The 24,907-nt window shown below is 41.3% G+C and overlaps 1 protein-coding gene across 15 annotated transcripts in view; it reads right to left on the minus strand.

The window, feature by feature from the left end:
- The window catches only part of CLASP1 (cytoplasmic linker associated protein 1), a 310,377-nt gene that overhangs the window by 264,446 nt on the left and 21,024 nt on the right, over nt 1–24,907 (minus strand). For all 15 annotated transcript variants that reach the window (XM_030916265.1, XM_010367499.2, XM_030916256.1 and 12 more), the window contains exon 2: nt 3,155–3,634. In XM_030916265.1, the coding sequence (XP_030772125.1) occupies nt 3,155–3,349 (195 nt within the window). In that variant the 5' untranslated portion in view covers nt 3,350–3,634. The remainder of the gene's footprint in view (nt 1–3,154; nt 3,635–24,907) is intronic.

Here is a 24,907-nt window from a genome sequence, read left to right on the forward strand (position 1 = left end):
CTAAATGTAAGACTCAAAACAATAAAACTACTAGATGAAAACATTTAAGAAATGTTTCAGGACATTAGTCTGGGAAAATACTTTATAAATAAGACCTCAAAAGCACAAGAAACAAAACCAAAAATGAACAAATGGGATTATATTAAACTAAAAAGCTTCAGGGCAACCAAGAAACAACAAGGTAAAAAGACAAGCTACAGAATGGGAGAAGACATTTGCAAATTACTCCTCTGACAGGAGATTTTTTTTTTTTTTTTTTTTTTTGAGACAGAGTCTCGCTCTGTCGCCGGGGCTGGAGTGCAGTGGCCGGATCTCAGCTCACTACAAGCTCCGCCTCCCGGGTTCACGCCATTCTCCTGCCTCAGCCTCCCGAGTAGCTGGGACTGCAGGCGCCCGCCACCTCACCCGGCTAGTTTTTTGTATTTTTTAGTAGAGACGGGGTTTCACCTTGTTAGCCAGGATGGTCTTGATCTCCTGACCTCGTGATCCGCCCGTCTCGGCCTCCCAAAGTGCTGGGATTACAGGCTTAAGCCACCGCGCCCGGCCAAGATTTTTTTTTTTTGAAGCCAGTCAAATTTAGCAGTGAGGAGTCATACACCAACTTTAGTGACACTATGTTAAATTCTGATAACTCATTACCATTGGACCAGCCAGACAGGGGGTTAATATCCAGAATAAACAAGGAACTCAAATATCTCAACAGAAAAAAATACATATATCCAATTTTAAAAATCGACAAATAATCTGAACAGACATTTCTCAAAGAAAGACATACCAATGACCAACAAATATATAAAAAAATGTTCGACATCACTAATCATGAGGGAAACGCAAATCAAAACCACACTGAGGTATCATCTCACCCCTGTTAGGTTGGCTATTATCAAAAAGACAAAAAATAATAAATGCTGATGAGGATGCAGCAGAGAAAAGGGAACTCTTATACACTGTTGGTGGGAATGTAAACTAGAACAGCCACTATGGAAAACAGTATGGAAGTTCCTTAAAAAACTATAAACAGAACTACCATAGGATCCAGCAATCCCACTAGTGGGAATTTATCCAAATGAAAAGAAATCAGAATATGGAAGAGATATCTGCTCCCCCATGTTCACTGCAGCACTATTCACAACAGCAAAGAATGAACCTACATGTCCAACAACAGAGAATGGATAAAGAAAATAGGGTATATATATTCAATGGAGTATTATTCAGCCATGAAAAAGAATAAAATCCTGTCCTTCACAGCCAACATAGATGGAACTAGAGGGCATTATGTTAAGTGAAATAAGCTAGGAACAGAAAGTTAAACGCCACATGTTCTCACTCATACGTGAAGCTAAATAAAAGTTGATCGCATAAGTTAAAAGCAGAAGAGAGGATAGCAGAGGCTGGGAAGGATAGGAGGAAGAGAGGAGTAGGAAGAGATTTGTTAAAGAATACAAAATTACAGCTAGATAGGAGGAATAACTTCTGGTGTTATATACCACTGTAGGATGACTAGAGTTAACAGTAATATAGTTTCAATTAGCTAGAAGGAGGATATTAAATTTCCCAACACCAAGAAATGATAAATGTTTGAGATGATGGATATACTAATTACCCTGACCTGATCACTACAAATTATCTTCATCAAAACATCATTAGGTATCCCACAAGTATGTAATATTATTTGTCAATTTTTACAAATAACTTTTAAGAAAGAACAAAATTGTAGTGACTAGACTCTATCACCTCTCATCTCTTTTAACACTCCCACCATCCAGCACCTATGCGAAACACGTAAGAAGCAACTGATAATTTCAGCTAAGTGAATAAACAGATGAATGAAATAGAATTTTAGCCAGAGTTTTAAGACAGGTAGGATAGGCTGGGCGCGGTGGCACAGGCCTGTAATCCCAGCACTTTGGGACGAGGAGGCGGGTGGCTTGCTCGAGCCCAGGAGTTCAAGATCAGCCTGGGTAACATGGCAAAATCTTGTCTGTACAAAAATACAAAAATTAGCTGGGCATGGGGGCGCACGTCTACTTGAGAGGCTGAGGTGGGAGGACTGCTTGAGCCCAGGAGGTGGAGGTTGCAGTCAGCTGAGATAGAGCCACTGAACTCCAGCCTGGGTGACAGAGCAAGACTCAGTCTCGAAAATAAATATATGAAGACAGGTAGGATAAATTTTATATCCAAGTATTAGGGCCATAGGTAAGGTATTTAGAAAACAGAGTACATACCAGAGCAAAGGAGTCCTGTGACTTTTTAAGTCCAAACCAATCTCAAAAGATTGAGTCAATGAAAACAGCACAATATATTCTATTTCTGTAAGCCCCTTCTACAATGTCTATAGCACCTATTAGCAGTCATGCAAGCTTTCCACTCTTCCTTCCATCTCAACCTTGACCCAAAGGGGCCACCCTCTAGGGAAATGAAAAGAGAGAGTAAGGGGATGGGGATAGGGGAGGAAGCAGAGAGAGGAACACCACCTCTTCAGCACTTCAAGTTCAATCTAGTGTTCATTCACAAAAACTGTCTTTGAAAGGTAAAATGGTCAACCTTCACAACTCATTTGACCCATGGGACCTGGCCCCCACCCCCAGCCCCTGCCAAGGTCACATGAACAGCCTTGACCTTTATATCCTGAAGGATATCCTCTAGGCCATTACACACAGGTCACAGAAAAGTCCTTGACAACCTATTTCTGTCCAGGTACCTGGGCCAGCTTCACAACAGTGACCTGAAGGTAAAATGCTCCATACCCTATTACCAATTCAATCCCCCAGAGAAAAGCAGTGAAGACATTTGTTATTTATAAAGGGTAACTCACCAAGGTCTCAGGACCCATTTGCTGCAAAACACAATATACACATTAACTTCAAGGCTACAAATGCTTGCCAACTTTCCAACAAAAAAAGCCTCCCCTTATCTGTTCATTTGACCTTCTGTCAAAGTGCTAAAGGATAAGAATTTTTTGATCTTCAATAAGTATCAAAGAAAACTCTACTTTCTCCAGAATGAAATAACCGAAGGCCACAATCTGATTGAGTATCTTACTGGAAACCAAGGAAGCATGCTGACTGCTCACAAGGCATTTTTATAAGGGTCAATTTTGATCTACCAACGCAGCCCAGCCACCTCCAAAAGTGCCTTCTAAAGCACAGCTTACCTTGTAATTGCTAGAGTTCACCCAAGAGGTAGCAAGTCCATCCACAAGTTTATCTAACATGGTCTGGTCATGCTCAAGGTCAGCAGACTTCTGTTTGTCTGAGAAATAGTCTATCAGTTCTTGGCCAACCTGCAATCGTTTCCCCACATCCTTCTGCAACACCTGCGCCAGGCAGGACTCCATGCGAGGCTCCATAGTGGAATTCAAATCCAGATCCAGCAAAAGCTAGAGGGCAGTCAGGATGACTCCCTCCCAGCAGACGTATCTGGGAGGTTGCCTCTTTGTTCGCTGAAGGTTACTAAGAGCCTGTGTTTCAAAGATGCAATCTGGGGAATGGCAACAATGCACCATGTGTGTCTGAAGAGCAGCTGGTAGGATATTAAAAGTCCAATTTAAATAACTAGTAGGAGATAAAGGAGTGAGTGGCAGAGTGGTGTTCTACTATTGGGTCTGAAATACTTCATAATTCAGCAGTCCATTCTGAAAAGTAAGAGAAGAGAACAACAAATTAGCACAGATAATACAACACTCAAATGTTATGAAACATTAAATCAAAGACAAAGCAATTCATGCTGCAGAATCATTTATAATCACAAGCAGAGTGAGAAGCATGAACGGCTTGGCAACCATATCGGAATAACATAATTATTATTTTTATCAGGAAGAACATCGAAGCCCAAAGAAGAGCCAATGAGCCACACAGTTGGCAGGTTGATGTTTTCCACAATTTCCCAGCTTGTAAATGCACCAGTCAGGAAAGCAATCTTCTGCTTTAGCTAGAGTATTTATTTGTAACTTCAATTCTACTTCCCACCAGAAATCTAACACCACTCTGTGTCTGAATCACTGTAGGTACTGCAGCTTATTGCCTTACTCTCAGTCTTCTAAAAACAAAAAAAAACCAAGTATGGGAAATGAGGTAAGGCTCCACAGAAAACACTGTTGACCAAAGTGGCTGGCTTGGTCACATTAAACAAAGTCAAGGGCAGCACCTACATCACACTACTTTACAATGGAGTAAGTGGCAGCCTCCACCTCCTCCTCCCTACAACAAAGAAAAGAAAGACACAAAAAGAGAAAGGAGGTGGGCGCAGTGGCTCACGCCTGTAATCCCAACACTTTGGAAGGCCAGGGCAGGCAGATCATTTGAGGTCAGGAGTTCAAGACCAGCCTGACCAACATGGTGAAATCCCGTCTCTACTAAAAATACAAAAATCAGCTGGGCATGGTGGCAGTGCCTGTAGTCCCAGCTACTCAGGAGGCTGAGGCAGGAGAATCGCTTGAACCCAGGAGGTGGAGCTTGCAGTAAGCCAAGATCGCGCCATTATATTCCAGCCTGGGTGACAGAGCACAACTCCGTCTCAAAAAAAAAAAAAAAAGGGCCGGGCACGGTGGCTCACGCCTGTAATCCCAGCACTTTGGGAGGCCGAGGTAGGTCAGGAGTTCAAAACCAGCCTGGTCAACATGGTGAAATCCCATCTCTACTAAAAATATAAAAACTAGCCAGGCGTGGTGGTAGACACCTGTAATCCCAGCTACTCGGGAGGCTGAGGCAGGAGTATTGCTTGAACCCAGGAGACGGAGGTTGCAGTAAGCCAACACAGTGAAACTGCTCTCCAGCCTGGGTGACACAGCAAGACTCTGTCTCAGTAAAAAAAGAGAAAGGCAACAGGCTCATATTCTGATCAGTTATTGACACAGTATTCTCAGCTAACAATAGCACCATTTGGGCCTAGTGTTTTGATATTAAAATTAGGAGATTGCAAAATCATGTTTGAGTAGGGCAAAATACATGATATGGGAAAAGTACCCAAAACTGTTTTAACTACACAAATTGCATAAGCTATCTCATTAACCTATAGCTGCTGGAGCATTGTACACATTTATTTCTTACTTATCCTAAAACCATTACTTAATTCCTTTCATTTTAAACCAAGAAGACCCATAGGAAACCTATCCTCAAGATTTAGTACCTCCCTGATACTGTGCCAAATTGAAGTTTTTTTCACACCAATAGTAAGTCCCGACTTTCAAAGTTTTCAGAAAATATATCTTTCTTTTCTAAATAAAGTAAAATTAAAATTCTCAGTAGAGTAACTCACAGTCTGAACACAGCAATTCTCTTCCTTTCTAATACCATCCCATCCCCACCCCTCATCTCAACATAAAAACCATTGAGATTCTTTCTGAGGTATGGAATCACATACATCAAGTCACTCAGTGAGGAAAACCCTCCTTCAAAGCCCCAGCACATAACTACCCATCTTCTACTTTACTACTTCCAACAACACAGAAGAGTGAAGGAGGGATAGCATTCAACAGGACTTAGTATCTCACAGAGCAATCCTTCCTTATAGTGAGGAGAGATCTGCTTTCCTGTCACTTCCAAATGCTGGAACTAGTCCCTCCTTCACAGGAAAGAGCTTCAAAAGCAGCTATTATCCTTCATTCCAATTTTTAGTACAAATATAATACTTCCAGTTCCTTTATCATCTCTTATGTTGGACTAAAGAAGGTATCAACGACACGGGAAAACTTAAGAAAGCAAAAGGATTTCTTCCAGACCTAATATTAGTCCAAGAAGCAGACCAAGTAAGCACCAGGCTGATGGTATATTAAAAATGGCCACAAATTCTTTGATACTCCTCCCTCACCAAGGTGGAGTCCAAGTCCCCTCCTGCAGTGACTCTGGGCTTAACCCTATGAAATCAGCAACTACAAAAGCAAGCAGAGACTTGCTATGCAAGCAATGGAACTTGCCCTCTTAGAATGCTGCTCTGGGATGGCCATGCTGTAAGGAAGCTAGTCTAGCCTATTGGACATAAGAGGCCACGTGGAGAACCAACATGCTCTGACCAACAGCCAGCAGCAACTGCCAGACATGTGAGTGAGACCATCTGGGACCATCTACCCATTCCAGTCGTCACCCGACTGCAGTGATGCCAGTACGTGTAACGAAATAAGCAGAAAAGCCACCAAGCCAAACCACAGAATTATGAGAAATAACACTTCGTTGTTGTTTTATTTAAGCCACTATATTCATAGCAGTTGGTTACACAGTAACAGATAACTGATATACTCCTTCTTCCCCTAAACAACTATCATTCATTTTCATTCATTCTCAATGAAAAACAATTTCATAGTGTTTACTCCTTCAAGGGGCCTAAAATGAACAGATACTAACCAATAATAATAATAATAATAATAATAAAATTTAAGGAGCTACATGAGGTGTCAGGTTCTATGCTTATGTAATACTGATTTATATAATACTACCTCTAATTCTTCAATTTTATAAAGTAGGTGTTAACATCCTTATTTATAGATTAAGAAATTGAGGTAAAGTAAAGGTAAGCAATTTTCCAAGGTTGCATGGACAATGAGCTTCCTTTCCCCACCTTGAAAACATTATTAGAAGTCTCAGCCTAATTCTGTTTTGACTCAAGAGGAGGTCAGATTTCCTGTTTAGCTAGGAAGCAACAGGCAAGAGAGCAAGGTCTCCATTCCTTATGTAAACACTAGGAAAGATCCCATTTGTTCAGGTCTCCCTACCATAATTTATAAATATATATCATATGAAAACCTCCTCTTCAACTAGAATTGAATAAGATTTCTAACAAATAAGCTTATGCTTCTTGAATGTAATTATGCAACAAAGGCTTAGTACACTCAGAAATAGTTCACAAATTCCTATGAACGAAATGCAAACAATGAAAGAGACTGGAAGCCCCTAGGCTTTAAGCAGATTGAATTCTCTCTTCTTTTTCTTCCTAATTTAAAACAAGGTAACTATTATCTCTTACACTTATTCTTACTAAACTGATGTTTTTGGACTTTTTTTATGCTTTTATGTGTTTTCTACATCTCTATTTTCAGGGAATATTAATCACATAGTTCCAAATTCACACCTGACCTTCCACCCCTGACCCTCCCAGCCACCCAGTGTCTGTCCTTAAAAGCAAGTAATGGTCGGGCGCAGTGGCTCACGCCTGTAATCTTAGCACTTTGGGAGGTCGAGGCGGGTGGATCACGAGATCAGGAGATGGATCAACACGGTGAAACCCCGTCTCTACTAAAAATACAAAAATTAGCTGGGCATGGTGGCACGTGCCTGTAATCCCAGCTACTCGGGAGGCTGAGGCAGGAGAATCGCTTGAAGCAGGGAGTCAGAGGTTGCAGTGAGCCGAGATCAGGCCACTGCACTCCAGCCTGGCAACAGAGAGAGACTGCATCTCAAAAAACAAATAAATAAGGCCGGGTGCGGTGGCTCACCCCCGTAATCCCAGCACTTTAGGAGGCCGAGGTGGGCAGATTACGAGGTCAAGAGATTGAGACCATCCTGGCTAACATGGTGAAACCCCGTCTCTACTAAAGAACACAAAAAATTAGCCGGGCGTAGTGGCGAGCACCTATAGTCCCAGCTACTTGGGAGGCTGAGGCAGAGGAATGGCGTGAACCCGGGAGGCGGAGGTTGCAGTGAGCCAAGATTGCATGACTGCACTCCAGCCTGGGGGACAGAGCAAGACTCCGTCTCAAAAATCAAATAAAATAAGATAAATAAATAAATAAATAATAAGCAAGTAATGTCACCAGTTTCCCATGTATCCTTTCAGAAATATTTTTAGCTATCAAAACAAATAAATATATGTGTTCTCCTCCTTGTAACCTCTAGGAAGAGTTTTCTAAACATTTACAATTAAATCATAAAAAGAGAAATAAAAAAATAATTGTATTTTAAAATGCAGAAAACTTAGAAAATAAGAGGAAAAAAGAATGACTTGGAGGAGTAAGAGAAGGAGGAGGAGTTACAGAAGGAAGAGGAGCTGGAGGAGGAGGAGAAGTTACAGGAGGAAGAGGAGCCGGAGGAGGAGTTGTTACAGGAGGAAGAGGAGCAGGAGGAGGAATTAGGAGAGGAAGAAGAACTGGAGGAGGAAGAGGAGTTATAGGAGGAAAAGGAAATGGAGGATGAGGAGTTGGAGTAGTTACAGGAGGAAGAGGATAAGGAGGAGGAGGAAGAGTTAGTTACAGGAGGAGGAGGAGAAGTTACAGGAGGAAGGGGAGCTGGAAGAGGAGGAGGAGTTACAGGAGGAAGGGGAGCTGGAGAAGGAGAAGGAGCTGGAGGAGTTACAGGAGGAAGAGGATAAGGAGGAGGAGGAAGAGTTACAGGAGGAAGAGGAACTGGAAGAGGTGGAGAAGTTACAGGAGGAAGGGGAACTGGAGAAGGAGGAAGGGGAACTGGAGAAGGAGGAGGAGGAGTTGGAGGAGTTACAGGAGAAAGAGGAACATGAGAGGAAGGAGCAGTTATAGGAGGAAGAGGAACTGGAGGAGAAGGAGGAGTTACAAGAGAAAGTGGAGCATGAGGAGGAGGAGTTACAGGAGGAAGAGTAACTGGAGAAGAAGAAATTGGAGGAGTTGGAGGAGGAGGATTTGGAAGAATTGAAAGAGGAGGAGAAGGACCTGGAGGAGGAGGAAAAGTGGAAGGAAGAGGAAGAGGAGGAATTAGAGAAGTTGGAGAGGGAAAAGAAGAGGAGGAGTTGAGGGAGTTGGAGAAGAAGGAGAAAAAGGAGGAGAAAGAGGTGAAGTTAGAGAAGTTGGAGGAGGAGGAGGAGGAAGAGGAGCTGACAGGGCTGGAGGAGGAAGTAAAACTCTCTTCCATCCACCCATATCCTGCCCAGGCTCTCCATGAGGGAAAAGTAGAATAAGGAAACCTAGGTCTCAAGTTAACCATAACCAGTGGTCACTTATGGCTGAGCTAAGTAAAAATCAGGTCTATTATATTTAAGACATAATGGGAGGCACTAGGATACAAAAAAAAAACAGGACTCAGCCCTTGCCTGCCCTTACTGAGATCATGAACTACTGTTTACAATCCCTGAAGTCGGTTCTATAATCAATGTTCAAAAGAGTAGTGTTACAGAGAATTATCTTACAGCAGTGTTGACATCAGAGATTATTCAGAAGGTAACACTATCTCTGAGTCCAAAAAAAAGTTCAACTTTCATACATTTTCCTAAAGAACATGAGAGACATTAAAATGATACAGAAGAAACAGTAGAGGAGGTGACAACAGCAAAACATCTTTATTCTTCATCAGGAAAAGTTTTCTCCTTTAGCAAGATCTACTATGAAGGCTACTGAACACATTAAATGTCACTGTATCAGTCACCTGAGAAAAGGGACACATTTCGGATATTTCTAAAAAAATGGTCCAACTCTTCCCAAACCCAAACCCCTTTCATTCCTCAACACCAACATTCTATGCCCCCACTACAGTAGTTTGGTTCCAAGCATCTCAACCTTTTCCTGTCACATCATCTTGGTCCACAGGGACAAAACAATAAAAGGTCAAGACAATTGTCCTAGTCATGCTCCTTTATAGTACTCTGGAAAGTAGAAATTATCGGAGGAACCAGAACAATAGGCCAACTTTGCTGCAGGCCAACAGGAAAAAGTTTAAAAATACCAACTTCAACAAAAAGGAAGGAACACACAATAAAAAAAGACATCTTGATGTAATGAAAAGAGGCCTCACGTTGGGAATTTTGGCCTCTGGTCTTGACTCCTGAGTGGCACTGTGGAGAATACCAGCTCTAGAATGCATCCAATAAAATTAGGAATGGAAAAGGACAAGCACAGAGCCTTTAAAAAAAAAAAAATAGCACCTATCTCCAGCCCCTTAATTACCATATCTACCTGTGGCACTTACACACACTATCAGTAAAGAACTATTAACAATGGGGGATGGAAAGAAGAACAGAATCAACCATAAGCTCTGACAACTTTTTTAGTCTACTGTAGACTTCTTTGTAAGAAATTAAAAGTAGGACCATTTATACTTAGTAGCTTAAAACAATCATGAATTAATATTTCTCATAAGTCTACGAGGTGGCTGGGCTCAGCTGGGAAGATCCTGTGCTAGTCTTTCCTGGGATTATTCATGCAGCTGAGTCATTTGGCATTTTTACTGCAGCTGAAGGCTCTACAGTGGTGTCACTCACATGTCTGGGACTCTGGTGCTGGCTTCTGGCTGGGCCTCTCTCCACACATGATCTGTAACCATTCAGTGGCATAGCCTAGAGTTCATCATGCAGTGGCTGGAGCACTCCAAGATGGCAAAGGGGGAGGCTACCAGGCCTCCTGAGGCCTGAGATCCACAACTTGCATGTTACTTCTGCCACAATCTATTGGTAAAAGCAAGTCACAAGGCCAGTCCACACTGAAAGTGTGAGGAAGCCGGGGGCGGTGGCTCACGCCTGTAATCCCAGCATTTTGGGAGGCCAAGGCAGGTGGATCACCTGAGGTCAGGAGTTCGAGACCAGCCTGGTCCACATGGTGAAACTCCATCTCCACTAAAAACTAGCCAGGTGTGGTGGTGCACGCCTGTAATCCCAGCTACTCGAGAGGCTGAGGCAGGAGAATCACTTGAGCCTGGGAGGCAGAGGTTGTGGTGAGCTGAGATCACACCACTACACTCCAGTCTGGGCGACAGAGTGAGACTCTTGTCTCAAAAACAAAACAAAACAAAAACAAACAAAAACAAAAGTGTGAGGAAATGGATTCTACCAATCAATAGGAGGAGCTACAAAATACTGTGACATGTTTTTCAGTCTAACACACATGTACGCAATGGATATTTGTAGAATGAATAAATGGAAGGAGTGAATATATTCACAAACCCTGTTTATTCATTACCAGTCTATCTCAATCACTTTTATTTACTCATCAACTTATCAAATATAAAATCTCACTATAGAATATACTAAAGAAATAAGTCTATGACTTCACTTGAAAGAGCTTCCAACATACTTGGAGAGAACAAGACATACATACACAGAAAAGGCTTGTCAATGTTGGAGGTCAACACAAACACAAGATGGATAATTGGTAGATTTAACGAGTAAAATACTGCACCTGCCAAATAAGGAATATGAATAAGTACTATGAAAAGTCAGAGGAAGGAATGGATTAAGAAGGCTTAGAATGACCAAGTCAAAACTATATAAACAAGATTCAGCTTAAGCCTCGTGTTAAAATGTGGCTAGGATGTGCATTCAATAGTTACGGTGGCCAGGCCCAGTGGCTCACACCTGGAATCCCAGCACTTTGGGAGGCCAAAGCAGGCAAATTACCTGAGGTCAGGAGTTCAAGACCAGCCTGGCCAACATGGCGAAACCCCATCTCTACTAAAAATACAAAAATTAGCCGGGCATAGTGGTGCACGCCTATAATCCCAGCTACTTGGGAGGCTGAGGAAGGAGAATCGCTTGAACCCGGGAGGTGGATCACGAAACTGCACTCCAGCTAGTGTGATGGGAATGAGACTCCATCTCAAAAAAACAAAAACAAACAAACAAAAAAAAAAATACTTATGGCACTTAAGGAAAAACAGCATAAGCAAAATGAGGGAGGTGAAGTGTGGTAAGGCAGACACAGTGAGATACCTGTGAGATAAGTAAGCATTATTATTCTCATTTTGAAGATACAGAACTGCAACTCAGAAAGATTAAAAAAACAAAAACAGGCCAGGCGTGGTGGCTCACACCTGTAATCTGAGCACTTTGAGAGGCCGAGGGGGGCAGAAGTTTGAGACCAGCCTGGCCAGCATGGTGAAATCTTGTCTCCACTAAAAATACAGAAATTAGCAGGGTGTAGTGGCACATGCCTGTAATCCCAGCTACTCAAGCGGCTGAGGCAGGAGAATCGCTTGAACCCAGGAGGCGGAAGTTGCGGTGAGCCAAGGTGGTGCCACTGCACTCCAGCCTGGGTGACAAAGCAAGACTCTGTCTCAGAAAATAAGAATAAAATAAATAAATAAATAAATAAATAACAAAAACCAAAAAACCTGCCTAAGGTTTTAAAATAACTGTCAAGCAATAATTCAAAACCAGATCTGCCTGGCCCCAAAGTTTGTGTTCTTTTCACTATACTACAAACTCCATTGAAAGTTCAAATCATGGGCATTTACTAACTGAAACATGAAAATGTCTCAGCTACAGCATGTGGGGCCTAAGACGGAGAAAATTAAGAAACATGAAGTCAAATCATAAATAAGGAGTTCAAGAAGCCTTAATAAAATAATATTCGATATGAAAGTATCAAGAAGGGCCGGACGCGGTGGCTCAAGCCTGTAATCCCAGCACTTTGGGAGGCCGAGATGGGCGGATCACGAGGTCAGGAGATCGAGACCATCCTGGCTAACACGGTGAAACCCCGTCTCTACTAAAAAATACAAAAAACAAAACTAGCCGGGCGAGGTGGCGGGCGCCTGTAGTCCCAGCTACTCCGGAGGCTGAGGCGGGAGAATGGCGTAAACCCGGGAGGCAGAGCTTGCAGTGAGCTGAGATCCGGCCACTGCACTCCAGCCCAGGCGAGAGCAAGACTCCGTCTCAAAAAAAAAAAAAAAAGAAAGTATCAAGAAGGAATTAAATTACCAGCACCAATAAATCAATAACCACATTAAAAAATCTCCCTGGGGTCAGTTGCGGTGGCTCACGCCTGTAATCTCAACACTTTGGGTGGCCGGAGCAGGTCTCCTGAGGTCAGGAGTTCGAGATCAGCCTGGCCAACACGGTGAAACCCCGTCTCTACTAAAAACACAAAAATTAGCATGGTGGCAGGCACCTGTAATCCCAGCTACTCAGGAGTCTTGAGACAAGAGAATCGCTTGAACCTAGGAGGCGGAGGTTGCAGTGAGCGGAGATTGCACCACTGCACTCCAGCCTGGGCAACAAAGAGCAAAACTCTGTCTCAAAAAAATTAAAAAAAAAAAAAAAAAAACTCCCTGGAAAATGGGATTGAAAGAGGGTATGATAATTTAAAGCCAGTTCTGGAAGAAGGTATGATAGTTTCATGCCAGAAAGAAGGTATGATAGTTTAAAGCCAGAAATTAGCAGGATTTACTCACACTAAGTCAGCACATTTCTATCAATAAGACAAACTTTTTTGCATTAGGATGATTTCTGCAACAATTACAATATGATCGAAAACGAAGACAGACGCGCTGCCATGCCCTGCCAGCAGGAAGTCTGTTCTTAGTCTACCTGTTCCTTCTGTCCTTTCCTTCTCTTTTTTCTCCCTCCCACTGTCCCACTCATTTTGAGGCCCACACATTCACTCAGAGAGCAAGCATTTACTCTGACAGGTATTGAACTATGCTAACTACTAAAAATCACAGAAAGTAACGACTTCATCAAGGCCTTCAAGAAGGTCACTGCCTGAAAGAAGAAAGAGACAAACACAAACAGTCCAAATAGTATGTGGACAAGTCTTAAACCAGAAGTTGGCAGAAGGTGGTGTAGGCAGAAGAGAAAGGAAGATAAAACTGCCTGAGGGAACTCAGTAATGCTTCAACCAGGAATTGCAAGCATGGGGCACTGCACCTATCAACTAAGCACCACGCAGCTCAGCACAGGGGCAGCCCCGGCTCTCATCTGTCCGTCACAGGTCCTTCCCTGTCTTCCACTGCAGACTCACACTCCAGCCTCCCTGACTCCCTCCCTATCTCCTCGCAGCTTCCTTAATGGTTTCAGCACCCACACAGATGACAACTCCTCCTTTCTGCCTCCTCAGACCTTTAACCTTCCAGTTGTCTGCTCCCAGGAATCAGCAATCTCTCCTCTGCTAGCTCATTCCCAGCAGCTTGTAAATGTCCTCTAAATCACTCATCTTACAGAGGCCCTCTCTTGAGCTCACATGCCTTTCATCAATGACACCATCAACAGTGAAGCTTCTTTAAGCCGTTGTCTACACCAGCCAGCTCCACTGATGCACTTCCTGTCCCCTCCATAGACCCTCTAATCTGGCTCCACTCGCTCACTCCACAAGAGCAGCTCTTGTCAGGATCACCAATGACAGCCATGTTGGCAAATCCAAGGAAGACTTTTCTGTACTTAACAAATTGCACCCCTCAGCAGCAATCCAAAGTTGACCGCCCTTCCTTCTTGAAAAGTTCCCTGCTTGTGTGAAAACAAATGCTTATGTCTTCTTGCTACTTCTCTGGCTGCATCTACTAAACCATCTCTCATCTCTACCCACCTTCCAGATCTCTATTGGTGGGCTCAGCCCAGTGCCTCTTGTCCCCTCATGCTGCTCACTCCAAAATAACCAGCATCCATTCCCATGCCGATGAACTGGTGTCTTCCAAATGTGTATCTCCAAGCCAAACACCTCTGGGCTCTAGTCATATACACTGGCCTCCTTTTGGTTCCAAAAGCTTTACTACTTCAGAGGGCAATTGCTTATGCTGTTCCTTCTGCCAAAAACTCTCCTTACACCTATATTGGCTCAGCTACCTCTTTTTCATCTTTCAGACTTCAGCTTAAATGCTGTCTCCTCAGAGACCCACTGGAAGGCCATTCTAGGGGTACTCCCTTGTCACTGCATGCTGTTCTCTACTTTCAAGCACTTAAGGTGCAATTCTATCACGTATTTTCTGTCTCATTTCCCAACAGGACTGTCAGCCTCAAGAAGGTAGGGACTTAATTTATCTTGTTCACCTAATGCCTATAACGCCTGTTGCAAACAAGGTACTCCAGAAATACTTGTCCGAAGAATAAAGTTTGCTCGGGCTGAAAATCAAAGGACAAACAGTCACTGGCAGTCATAAGTTGAGTTCCATTCTTTCTTAGAAGTAGAGGTAAGGGAGAAGGCAGAAAACATTACAGGTAAAAGGAACGTGCAAATACGTATGGACAAAGCACAGACGCAAGAGTGTGTGGCCTGTTCAGAGGAAACAAGCAATCTAGAAAGATCACAGAACTGGTTCCCAACCTGTAAACATTACTGATCCCCACTCCTGGGGTGAAAGGGAAAAGTTATTAAAAGGATGTCTGATAATTATTCCACACATACACCAAGAATTACCTATACAGACAAAATATTCATATTCATGTTTCAATACTGAGAAAGTATTCATATTTTCAAGCTTACCTTTATGCATTATGAATGTATTATGAATTTTTAACACGAAAATAATATAAAAAGTGCTTCGAAATTCTTAGTTTGATGTTTTTATTTCAATTAACAAATACTAGAAATTGTACTAGAGTTCTTTAGAGCTCTGTAATTCTAGATACTAAGAAGATGAAATGATTATCAAAAAGCCTGTAAAATACCAGTCAGGCATACAACAGGAAGACTGGACAGAGATAAGACCCAACAGCCAATTTCTAGCACCAAAAGTCAACAGTGCTTTGGTCTTGCAGGGAAGTCTATACAAGTCATCTCTGAATTGGAGAATCTAGAAACTGGATGAATATATAACTGTGTAACTTGGAAAGAACATTAAAGGCTGGAATTACTCAAGTATATTCAAGAATATTCTGCAGTAGGAAAAAAATCAGAGTTAAACTAATTTTCTCTCATTCTGTATCCCTCACTCCAGTGTGCACAATGATTAACTACAATGTAATTATGACAAAACCCAACCACAAAAGCACCAAAATGAATAAAAGGTTCAGGCTCACCACATTACGTTAAAAAGGCAGGTCACGTGAACAACAAAATAAAATCATTAACACTGGTTAATTTTCAGCTGATAAAATCACAGGTTCCCTAATCTTATCTTTGTCCTTTCCTGTGTTTTCCAAATTTTTTCTATGATGAATACATATTACTTTTATAATTACAACTAGAAAAATGGTATTCAAAACTCAGGCACTACCATTTCATAGGGGAGGGAAACCTCCTTTCAATACTACGGAACATAGTGAGGTAAACAGCAAGAAAAAAATTCCTAAGAAAATGGAGCTAGCAGATCAGTTATTTCCATAAAAACATGTTGTGAAATACTACAGGCTGGTCAACACAAATGACTGCAAAAACAAACAACAACAAAAATGGCCACTGCATTACAGTACACTTGTCATCAGAAAATAACAGAAAAAAATACTACACAGGTGTCAGATAAGGTACTTGTGATTAGAATTTACCTTCACTAGTATTTTAATAAAGTAAATTTTTAAAATCCTCTCAGATATTTTAAATATATTTTTTCCCTAAATGTGACATGTAAAAGTAGAACACAGTTTTCATTCTATTTTTTCTCCTCCTGTGGCAGGTTTAGGCTATTGGATTAAAATTGCTTCTATTTTTTTCTACTCCTTGAAACTCCCTCAAAGATGAAACAAGATGGACATCCACTGAGAACCGCTGAAGCTTGGTGATGTGTATTCCAGGGTTTGTCAAAATCTCTTTACTTTCATATCTGTTAGAAATTATGCAGGGCCGGGCTCGGTGATTACGTCTGTAATCCCAGCACTTTGGGAGGCCCAGGTGGGTGGGTCACCTGAGGTCAGGAGTTCAAGACCAGTCTGGCCAACAGAGCGAAACCCTGTCTCTACTAAAAATATGAAAAGCAGCCGGTAGTGGTGGCGCATGCCTGTAATCCCAGCTACTCAGGAGGCTGAGGCGGGAGAACTGCTTGAACCCAGAGGTGGAGGTCACAGTGAACCAAAATCACACCACTACACTCCAGCCTGGGCAACAGAGCAAGACTCCGTCTCAAAAAAGAAAGAAAGAAAGAAATCATCCAGAATTAGCAGGACCAGTGGCACATGCCTGATTAGGGATCAGAAATTACCTATAATCAAAGCAGCATCTAATTGTGCTTTTGATTTTCATCTAAGGACTAAGGATACTGAGCTTCCTTTTTTTTTTTTTTTTTTTTTTTTTTTTTGAGATGAAGTCTCGCTCTGTCGCAAGGCTGGAGTGCAGGGGCGCGATCTCAGCTCACTGCAACCTCTGCCTCCCGGGTTCAAGCAATTCTCCCACCTCAGCATTCCGAGTAGTTGGGACCACAGGTACGTGCCACCACACCCAACTAAATTTTGTATTTTTAGTAGAGAAGGGGTTACACCATATTGGCCAGGATGGTCTCCATCTATTGACCTAGTAATCCACCCACCGTGGCCTCCCAAAGTGCTGGGATTACAGGTGTAATCAGCCTGGCCTTGAGCTTCTTTTCATGATGTATTAGCCATTTGGATACCTTCTTTGGAGAAATATCTGATCAAATCCTCTGCTCATTTGTTAACTGGGTTATGTGTCTTTTTACTGTTGATTTTAAGAATTTCTAAAATATATTTTGGATAAAAGTCCTTTATCAGATATATGACAAGCAAATACTTTTTCTCATTCTGGGATGTCTTCATTTTCTTGATGGTGCCATTTGAAAAAAAAAAGTTTTCCATTTTAATGAAGATCAATTTATCCATTTTTCTTTTAGTGCCTATGTTTTAGCTGTCATACTGAAGAAGCCAGGCATGGTGGCTCACACCTGTAATCCCAGCAGGTTTGGGAGGCCGAGACAGGAAGATTGCTTGACTCACGAGTTTGAGACCAGCCTGGGCAATGTGGCAAACCCTATCTCTATCAAAAATTCAACAATTAGCTGGTACATGCTTGTAGTCCCAGCCACTCGGGAGGCTAAAGTAGGAGGATCGTTGAGCCCAGCAGGAAGTCAAGGCTGCAGTGAGCTGCGATCCCCCTACTGTACCCTAGCCTCGGCGACAAGAGTGAGACCCTGTATCAAAAAAAGAAGAAAAAAGAAACCATTGTCTAATACAAGGGCATGAAGATTTACAACCATGTTTTCTTCTAAGAGTTGTTTTTTCTTTTTTAATAGAGATGGCATCTCACTATGTTGCCCAGGCTGGTCTTGAATTCCTGGGCTCAAGGGATCCTCCCACCTTGGCCTCAAAAGTGCTGGGATTACAGGTGTGACCCACTAGGCTTAGCCTGAGTTTTATTGTTTCAGATATGACATTTAGGTCTATGATGAATTCTGAATTTATATATATAAGTGAGGTAAGGGTCCAAATTCCTTTTTTTGTTATGTGGATATCCACCTGTACCACCATCATTTGTTGAAAAAGACATTCTTTCTCCACTTAATTGTCCTTGCACTTTGTGGAAAATCAGTTGACCATAAATGGAAGGGTTTAGTTCTGGATTGTCATTCCATTCCATTGATCTATATGTCTATCTTTAAGCCAGTATCAGAATGTCTCAATTATTGTAATTTTGTAGTAAGTTATGAAAGTCCTCCAACTTTTTTTTCAAGACTGTTTTGGCAATTCTGGGTCCCTTGCATTTCTACATGAGTTTTAAGATCGGCGTGTCAATTTCTGCAAAGTAGACAACTGGGTTTGTTTGTTTGTTTGTTTGTTTGTTTGTTTGTTTGCTTTTTATGAGACGGAGTCTCACTCTGTCACCCAGACTGGAGTGCAGTGGCACAATCTCGGTTCACTGCAAACTTTGCCTCCCAGGTTCAAACAATTCTTCTGCCTCAGCCTCCCAAGTAGCTGGGATTACAGGCGTGCACCACCACGCTTGGTTAATTTTTGTATTTTTAGTAGAGATGGGGTTTCACCATGCTGGTCAGGCTGGTCTCGAACTCTTGACCTCACACCCGCCTCGGCCGCCCAAAGCACTGGGATTATAGGCATGAGCCACCACACCTGGCCTGGAATTTTAATAGGGATTGTGCTAAATGTATATGGGGAGTATTACCATCATAACAATATTAAGTCTTCCAATCCCTGAACATACAGTATCTTTCCATTTATTTAGATCTTTCAATGATATTTTACAGTTCAGAATGTAAGTTCTGGCCAGGCACAGTGGCTTACGCCTGTAATTCCAGCACTTTGGGAGGTCGAGGCAGGTGGATCGCTTGAATTCAGGAGTTTGAGACCAACCTGGGCAACATGGAGAAACCTAGTCTCTAAAAAAAACAAAAATTAGCCAGGCGTGATGGTATATGCCTTTGGTACCAACTACTCAGGAGGCTGAGGTGGGAGGATCACTTGAGCCCAGGAGGCAGAGGTTGCAGTGAGTTGATATTGTGCCACTGCACTTCAGCATGGGCAACACGCTGTCTCAAAAAAAAAGGAATGTAAGTTCTGCACTTCTTTTGTTAACTTTATTCCCAAATGTTTTATTCTTTTTGATGCTATTGTGAATGGAATTGTTTCCTTGGTTTCATTTTTGAATTATTCATTGTAAATGTATAACAATAAAATTACTTTCTGTATATTGATCCTGTATTCTGAAACTTTGAGGAGCTCATAACAATTTTATAGTGCATTCCTTAAGATGTTTTATATACAAGATCATGCCATCTGCAAATAGAGATTATTTTACTTCCTTTCCAATATGAATGCCTTTTCTTTCTTTTTCTTCCCTAATTGTCTTGGCTAGAACCTCCAATACAATGTTAAAGCTAAGTGTCAAAGAGACTATACCTGTCTTGGTCAGGCGCAGTGGCTCACAGCTATAATCCCAGCAGTTTGGGAGGCCGAGGTGGGTGGATCACTTAAGTTCAGGAGTTCAAGACCAGCCTGGGCAACATAGTAAAACCCCGTCTACATAAAAAATATCTCTCTATATATAAATTTTTAAAAATTATAATGACTATATGTCTTGTTCCTAATCTTAGGACAGCATTCTGTCTTATCATTAAGTATGATACTAGCTGTAGGTTTTCACAGACGGTTTATCACACTGAGGAAGTTCCCTTTCATTTCTAATTTGTTGAATGTTTTTTATCATGAAACAATGTTGGATTTAATCAAATGTTTTTCCTGCCGCTATTGAGATGTTCATATTGGTCTTGCCCTTTATTCTATTACACGGCATGTTACATTACTTTACAGATATTAAGCCAACTTTGCATTCCTGGGATAATTCCCACTCGGTCACAGTATAGAATTCTTCTGATATGTTGCTATATTCAGTTTGCAAGCATTTTGTTGAGGTATTTTACACCTACATCCATAAAGAACACTGTTCTGTAGTTTCCTTGTCTTCTGATGTCTTTGCCTGGTTTTAGTATCAGCCTAATAATGTCCACACAGGATAAACCGGAAAGTAACACCTCTTCTTTATCTTGAAAGAGTGTGTGAAGAATTTGTATTGATTCTTCTTTAAATATTTGGTGGAATCACAAAATGCAAAGTTATCTGGACCTGAACTTTTTGGGGAGGGGCTTTTTTATTGTTAATTCAATCTATTTACTTTATTGGTCTATTCAGATTTTCTATTTTTTGGGAGGTTGAGGCAGGAGAATTGCTTGAACCCAGGAGGCAAACGCTGCAGTGAGCCACCATCGTACCACTGCACTCCACCCTGAGTGACAGAGCAAGACTCCATCTCAAACAAACAAAAAAGACTTTCTATTTCTTTTCGAGTCAATTTCAGTAGTGTCTTTCAAAGACTGCATACATCTCATATGTGTTATCTAACTTGTTGGCATAAAATGGTTCCTAATATTTCCTTATAATGCTTTTTAATTTCCATGTAAGGTCAGCAGTGATGTCCTTTCTTCCATTCCTCATTTTATTAATTTATTAATCTAGCTCAAGGTTTGTCCATTTTGTTGATCTTTGCGCAGAACCTATTTCTGGTTTGATTTTCCCTACTTTTTTTCCCTCTATTTCATTTATTTCCATTCCAGTTTTTATTATTATATTCCTTCTGCTCACTTTGGATTTAGTGTGTTCTTCTTTTATTAGTTTCTTAAGGTGGAAGATTTGACATCTTTCTTCTTTTTTTAATACAAGCGTTTATAGCTATAAATTTCCCTCTGGGAACTGCTTTTCCTGTATCCCCTAGCTTATGATACATTGCTTTGTTTTTTGCATGAAGCATAGTAGGCCCTCAATAAACATTCACTGTTGAAAAACGAGTGGCAGGGTTTTTTTTCTTCCTGTTCTTGTTTTTTGCGATGGAGTCTCACTCTGCCACCCAGGCTGGAATGCAGTGGGCAGTCATGTGATCTGGGCTCACTGCAACCTCCACCTCCTGGGTCCAAGCTATTCTCCTGCCTCAGCCTCCCAAGTAGCTGGGATTACAGGCACCCACCACCACACCCAGCCCAGCTAATTTTTTGTATTTTTAGTAGAATGGGGTTTCGCCATGTTGGCCAGGCTGGTCTTGAACTCCTGACCTCAGGTGATCCACCTGCCTTGGCCTCCCAAAGTGCTGGGATTACAGGTATGAGCCACTGCGCCCAGCCCAGGGTTTTTTATTTGTTTTTGTTTTTTCAATTGTGGCAAAACATACATAAGATTTGCCATTTTAACTATTTTTAAACATACAATTAATTCGGTGGTATAAAGTACATTCACATTGTTTGCAACCATCATCATCATGATATGATATATTTTGTCTTCATCTCAGAGTATTTTCCAATTTTCCTGTGGCTTTTTCTTTGAATCATTGGTGATTTCAGTCTGTGTAGTTTAACTTTCACATACTCTGAATTTCCCAAATTTCCTTCTGTTATTGATATCTAATTTCATTTCATTATGGTCAGAGAACATAGTATGATTTCCATCCTTTAAATTAATTGAGGCTTGTTTTATGGCATAACATATGGTCTATCCTGAAATGTTCCATATGTACTTCAGAACAATGTGTATCCTATTATTATTGGAAGGGGTGTTCTATAAATGTCTGTACCTTAATGATTTAAAAGTTTGCCTGTATCTAGATCAGGTTTACAAAAAAAAAAAAAAACTGTCAATTATTTCAATTTTAAAATTTTCATTTTATGACTTTCTATACTAAGTATTCCATGTGCATAACACAAATAAAAAGAAAGTCTCCCTTCAAAAATAAAAATGTTTCTGGTAACACATGAATAGTTGGTTTCTAACAGTGAAATCCACTAAAAAGCTAAGCACAAAGGAGCATATATGCTGGCTTGAGAGATTTTCTTTCTTTCTTTCTTTTTTTTTTGAGAGGGAGTCTCGCCCTGTCATCCAGGCTGGAGTGCAGTGGCACAATCTCGGCTCACCGCAACCCCCGCCTCCCAGGTTCAAGTGATTCTCCTAGACCTCAGCCTCCCAAGTAGCTAGGATTATAGACACCCGCCACCAGGTCTGGATAATTTTTGTATTTTCAGTTTCACCATGTTGGCCAGGCTGGTCTTGAACTGCTGACCTCAGGTGATCCTCCCGCCTCAGCCTCCCAAAGTGCTAGCATTACAGGCGTGGGCCACCGCGCCCAGCCTGCTTGAGAGATTTTCTAAGAGGTTCCCGAAACAGAAAAATCCCCAGACTCAGGTAAATAAGAAAATAAGAGAACAGGCCAGGCCCGGTGGCTCACAACTGTAATCCTAGCACTTTGGGAGGCCGAGGCAGGAAGATCATCCTGGCCAACATGGTGAAACCTCGTCTCTACTAAAAATACAAAAATTAGCTGGGCATGGTGGCAGTGCCTATAGTCCCAGCTACTCAGGAGGCTGTGGCAAGAGAATCGCTTGAACCCGGGAGGCGGAGGCTGCAGTGAGCTGAGATGGCACCACTGCATTCCAGCCTGGTGACAGAGCGAGACTCTATCTCAAAAAAAAAAAAAAAAAAGAGAGAGAGAGAGAAGAGAAATCTGATATGTCATTTGACACAGTATGACAGCTGACACGGCCATCCCAAATTTCCCAAGGGAGCTAGGTTATACCCAGTTGGAAAAAAAGAAAACTCTATTAAGTCCTGGGTATTTAATATGAAGACAGAAGGTATAAGAAGGATGAGGATTTAAAAAAACAAGAGAAGTCTTTCTGTGTTACTGAATAAAGAAGTCAAGCTATAAATAATTAATACACCAATAGTTTAAAACTTGTCTTTCATTTCATCAATGAAATAAGCATAGCGACTTCATATTTGAAGCAGTACCTTCCAATGGGTTAAGTGATCATACAAATGCTACTTTCTCTATCCCCTACAAAATCTGTCAGATTATCATTATAATGCCTATTTTACAGAGAAGAAAAAATTCAGAAGCAAAGTGACTTCTGGGGTCACACAGCAAGTATGAAACAGAACCAGGATTTTGATTCCTTTTTTGTTTTTTTTGTTTTGTTTTGTTTTAGAGAGATGTGGTCTTCCTATGTTGCCTATGCTGGTCTCGAACTCCTGGCCTCAAGTGATTCTCCCACTCTGGCCTCCCAAAACACTGGGATTACAGATGTGAGCCACCGCGCCTGGCCAGAATCAAGATTTGAACTTTGCTTTCTAACTCAAAATCCAGGGCTATTTTCACCAAAATGCAGCTCCTTCTTCTCACCAAAAACAGACACACATCTCTGAGTACTTTAGACATACATATCATTTAGAAAAAAGACCTACAAAACAAAGATATATGCACCATATTTAATGTTCTCAAAATAAGAGCTGAAAAGCTTGAATATAGAGTACCTGGCCCAGCACCACATACACATACTGAGCAAGTGATCCACAAAGAATAAATGAAGAGAAAGAACCATCACATGCATTCCCATAAGTAGTGTAGGACAGTAATCGGCAACATTTAGTTCAGAGAGTTCAGGACATCCCACAGATGCCAATGGCGAGCCAAAAGCATGATCAAAAATAGGAAAAAGAGAGGAAAACTAGGAAAATGCAGGGAAAGAAGACACAGTACAGCAGGAAAAGAGGAGAAACAACAAAACATGCATAACCATTGGGGGAAACTGGGTGAAGGGTAAACATGAACTCCCGTACATTTTTTGCAATTGCTTGTGAATCTATAATTAATTCAAAATAAGAAGTTAAAGAAAACAAAAGAAGAAAAAAGTGGAAAGACAGACATGAAATGAAAAGGCTCTTGGTCCCGGTTTCCTAAGTTCATGGAGTACCTAATGTACCAGGCAATCTGCCAGGCACTGCCCTCGACAAGCTCCATGTTCACTGCAGAGAGAGAGACAAGTAAATAATCTATTCCGCCACAGTACATCAAGATGCTTTCCTGCAAGGCTCTACTTTTCTAATTCCTCAGCAAACATGGATAAAAGAAAGGCTACAACAGTGAAACAAATATAAGAGCACCACTAGATAAAGCTACATCTTCGGTGTACCTGAGCATGAGAATGCAGGCCTTGCTTATTGTCCCTCACCATCCAAGCATTATTTACCTTGTTTAGGCAAGATTCATACTCCTCAGTACGAATCTGATGGACAAGGAAAATGTGCAGAGTCATAGACAGCCTTCAAAGATAAGGAACCCTGTGTCTGCTAAAGAAAGAGAACTTCATTTTGGGCTTTACAGATTTATTTATTCATTGACAATTTAGACATTATTATGTTACTTCAAACTCTTTCAATGCAATTTAAGTGACCTGTCAGGGAAAAATAATGTGGAAAGTCACCTGAGCAATGACAAAGGCTACTGAAAAGATAATTTCATATACTATAAAATAAGCAATTTTATACACTGTACACAATTTCCTATACTATGAAATACTGTGAAATTTCATACCCTGTCTACCACTATTCAATCATATTTCAAGCTCATACACTTTTAAGTCTGTACTTTACTAAGCTTATACCTAAAAAAAATTTGTTATATTTCTCAGAGAAGCTATAGAAGGACACTGCTTTTACTAAAATGAAATTTTTATAGTTATGTTTTATGGACTTACAAAAAATAAATTCCAAAAGAAAAGCGCAAAAAGAGAGCTGTGCCTTAACAATGTTAGCATAAACTGGGTTGTACTACATACGGCAGCTCGGTTTCCAAAATGAATTGTGATTGCCTCAATATTTTTCCAACATAAACTTATTCCTATTCAACAGTAACATGGTTTTCCTTAAAATATCAAAAGACCTAACCATCACTCTAGTCCTACATTTTCAAAAACGGTCACTTAAGAATGTAATTGAGGCCAGGCACGATGGCTTACACCTGTAATCCCAGCACTTTGGGAGCCTGAGGCGCGTGGATCACTTGAGGTGAGGAATTCGAGACCAGCCTTGC

The sequence above is a fragment of the Rhinopithecus roxellana genome, chromosome 14 (genome assembly GCF_007565055.1).
Source record: "Rhinopithecus roxellana isolate Shanxi Qingling chromosome 14, ASM756505v1, whole genome shotgun sequence".
Lineage (NCBI taxonomy): Eukaryota > Metazoa > Chordata > Mammalia > Primates > Cercopithecidae > Rhinopithecus > Rhinopithecus roxellana.